The 3,139-nt window shown below is 52.3% G+C and overlaps 1 protein-coding gene across 1 annotated transcript in view; it reads left to right on the forward strand.

Moving 5' to 3' along the window:
- The window catches only part of NFKBIA (NFKB inhibitor alpha), a 3,264-nt gene extending 367 nt beyond the window's left edge, over positions 1 to 2,897 (forward strand). Inside the window, exons 1-6 of the mRNA XM_024762086.1 lie at positions 1 to 13; positions 496 to 647; positions 986 to 1,196; positions 1,483 to 1,571; positions 1,700 to 1,960; positions 2,323 to 2,897. The exon at positions 1 to 13 is cut by the window's left edge and continues 367 nt beyond it. Coding sequence (XP_024617854.1) covers positions 1 to 13; positions 496 to 647; positions 986 to 1,196; positions 1,483 to 1,571; positions 1,700 to 1,960; positions 2,323 to 2,370 — 774 coding nt within the window. The 3' untranslated portion in view covers positions 2,371 to 2,897. The remainder of the gene's footprint in view (positions 14 to 495; positions 648 to 985; positions 1,197 to 1,482; positions 1,572 to 1,699; positions 1,961 to 2,322) is intronic.
- Positions 2,898 to 3,139: the final 242 nt, after the last annotated feature.

Raw genomic sequence — 3,139 nt, forward strand, 5'->3', positions numbered from 1 at the left:
GCGGCGGACCGGGGTCTGTGCACCGACCCGGAGGCCGTGCAAAGGTGCACGGCTGCGCTCGGAGACCGGGGAATCGGGGATCGGGGCGGGTTCCCGGGGCCGTGGTCCAGCAGCTCTGCCTTGCAGCCGCGCATACACACACACAACACACACACAACACACACACACCACCCCCCTTGCGGCTCCCCTCGGCCGGGGGCGGGGCTGCGGCGGGGACCCTAAGTCCCCGCTTGCATAAGGGGGGCGGGAGTTTCTGCCCCGCTGGCAGGCGCCGAGCGGCTGGGAGGGGAAGTACAGGGCGTTCCGGCCCGGCGAGAGGGCTGGGCGGTCTGGCCGGCGCCCGCCGCCTAAGTGGGGGGGCCCGGAAAGTCCCTGGGCGCCTGCCAGGAACACTCAGCTCATAATAACCTCGCGGAAAACACCGCGGCCTCGGCCTCCAGAAACCCCGACCTTGCGCAATCCCCCGCGGGCCGCGCCTCCCTGGGCCTCACGCAGCGCACTCACCAGCCCTGCGGGGTTTTCCCTCTTCTCCCCTCAGGTTCCTGCACTTGGCCATCATCCATGAAGAGAAGGTGCTGACCATGGAAGTGGTCCGCCAAGTGAAGGGAGACCTGGCGTTCCTCAACTTCCAGAACAACCTGCAGCAGGTGGGCTGCTCGCCCGGCCCCGTGCCTCTCTGACCCCGTGATAAAGCTGGAGCTAGCTCAGCTCCTCCCAATGATTTCTAAATTAACAATTCCTGGTCATTATCTGACCTGACCTTTTACAGCTGAATCAGCCAACGTCCTAGAGAGGACAGAAAATTCCATTGATTTGGGGAGGCCTTTATGAAGCCCACCTGGGGCCTCTGGTATTTTGCATTTTGCCCCTTGTACCTCCCTGGGAGGAGCAGTACCCACCACCAGGATTTCTCTTGGGCTTCAAGGGAACACAGACTGTAGGTTGGATCCATGGCTTATGCTTTCTATCCCTCTTCTGTCTGTAGACTCCTCTCCACTTGGCAGTGATCACCAACCAGCCAGAGGTCGCTGAGGCACTTCTGGAAGCTGGCTGTGATCCTGAGCTCCGAGACTTTCGAGGAAATACCCCCTTACACCTTGCCTGTGAGCAAGGCTGCCTGGCCAGTGTGGGAGTCCTGACTCAGCCCCGTGGGACCCAGCACCTCCACTCCATCCTACAAGCCACCAACTACAATGGTATGTCTGGCTGCCCTGTCCATCAGAGGGCGGGTGACGTGGGGAAGGGAGAGGTGGGCCGACTTAAGGAGTCCGAGCAAGGTTTAAACTCTCAACATGTGAAAAGTTGAGAACACATGTATTCAATAAAGGCCTATTTGATGCCTTACTAAAGTCCATCCAGAACCCGGATTCTGGGTTCTTCAAATTCAGAAGAATTTGTCCCTTAAAAGAATAGGTGAAAGGTTCTGCTTGAGAAGTGAGGGTTGAAACAAGGGGTTATATTTTCTTACTTTTGGTCTTCTAGGTCACACGTGTCTGCATTTGGCCTCTATTCATGGCTACCTGGGCATCGTGGAGCTGTTGGTGTCCTTGGGTGCTGATGTCAATGCACAGGTGAGTGCCTCACGCCTTCAGATGGAGTGCATCAGGCTCCCAGCCCTCCTCCATATGATTCCGTACTTTTGTTGCAAACAGAAACCCCAAACTCAGCCATAAGCCTCTCAAATTCCTTTTGGTTTCAGGAGCCCTGCAATGGCCGAACTGCCCTCCATCTCGCGGTTGACCTGCAGAATCCCGACCTGGTGTCGCTCTTGTTGAAGTGTGGGGCTGACGTCAACAGGGTCACCTACCAGGGCTACTCCCCATACCAGCTCACCTGGGGCCGCCCAAGCACCCGGATACAGCAGCAGCTGGGCCAGCTGACCCTAGAGAACCTTCAGATGCTGCCCGAGAGCGAGGATGAGGAGAGCTATGACACGGAGTCAGAGTTCACAGAGGATGAGGTGAGTCCCGATTAACTTGTTCGTGGCTCTGCAAAATGGAAGAAGAGAGGCCATTCTCCCTCTACCTTCTCAGGCCCCTAGAGCGCCTCCTTATTCTGAGGGTCTCAACATAATGAGGCTCTCAAACTTGAGTGTCCCTAAGCAGTATCCCAAGAGTATGTCTTTTTTGTTTGTTTTTTTTGCTCTTTCTGAAGGAGAGGATCCTTAAAGGAAAACTCCCTCAGTCCAGGAAGTTAATTTATATTCAGGTTATAGAGGGAGTCTAAGAATACTGGAGTTATTTCCAGTAGCAGCCCTCACCATCATCCCAGTACCCTTGGCAAAGCTCTGGAAGTTTAACCTACCTTATTTTCTCTTTTTAGCTGCCCTATGATGACTGTGTGCTTGGAGGCCAGCGCCTGACGTTATGAGCTTCGCAAAGTGTCTAAAAGAACATGGACTTTGTATATTTGTACAAAAAAAGAGTTCTATTTTTCTAAAAAAAAAAGAAAAAAGGAAAAAAAAAGGATATACTTATAACCACACTGCACACTGCCTGGCCCAGAACATTTTACTCTGGTGGATTAGCCCTCATTTTGTTATTTTCATGAACTTTGGAAGAGGGGCAAGAAGGATCATTGGAATTCAGAGAAAACCTCTTTTTAATGTCACCTTTGGTGGAGTTTTGAGGAAAGGTTATTCAAAATTTGATGAAAGGACTATATTTTATTTATTGTGCTTTTCAGTTGAATCACCATGGATTCAATGGCTGGGCCCAGTTGTATGGAGTAACGTGTAACAGGTGTGTTGTTAAACCTGTCAGTGGGGTGGGGTTAAAACTCGCTACCTGTCAAGGTTTGTGTTACCCCCTGTAAATAGTGCACATAGTGTATTTTGTTGGTAATTATTTTGGTACTTTTAAGATGTATATTTATTAAACAGATTTTTACAAACAGCATTATCGTGATCACTTCCTCTGGGCTGCTGTCGGGCTCCTACACTGAGAGTCATTCGGGCTCCTACACTGAGAGTCATTCGGGCTCCTACACTGAGTCATTCGGGCTCCTACACTGAGAGTCATTCGATCCCCAGGTGGAGGCGGAGAGTTGTGTGGGAGAACTCACCACAGGCAGCCACGGAACCCTTTCAGAGAGCAACTTCTCCCACTGTCTACACCAGCCTCCCAGCCAGGCTTTGCAG

Source organism: Neophocaena asiaeorientalis, unplaced genomic scaffold (genome assembly GCF_003031525.2).
Source record: "Neophocaena asiaeorientalis asiaeorientalis breed wild unplaced genomic scaffold, Neophocaena_asiaeorientalis_V1.1 scaffold190, whole genome shotgun sequence".
NCBI lineage: Eukaryota > Metazoa > Chordata > Mammalia > Artiodactyla > Phocoenidae > Neophocaena > Neophocaena asiaeorientalis.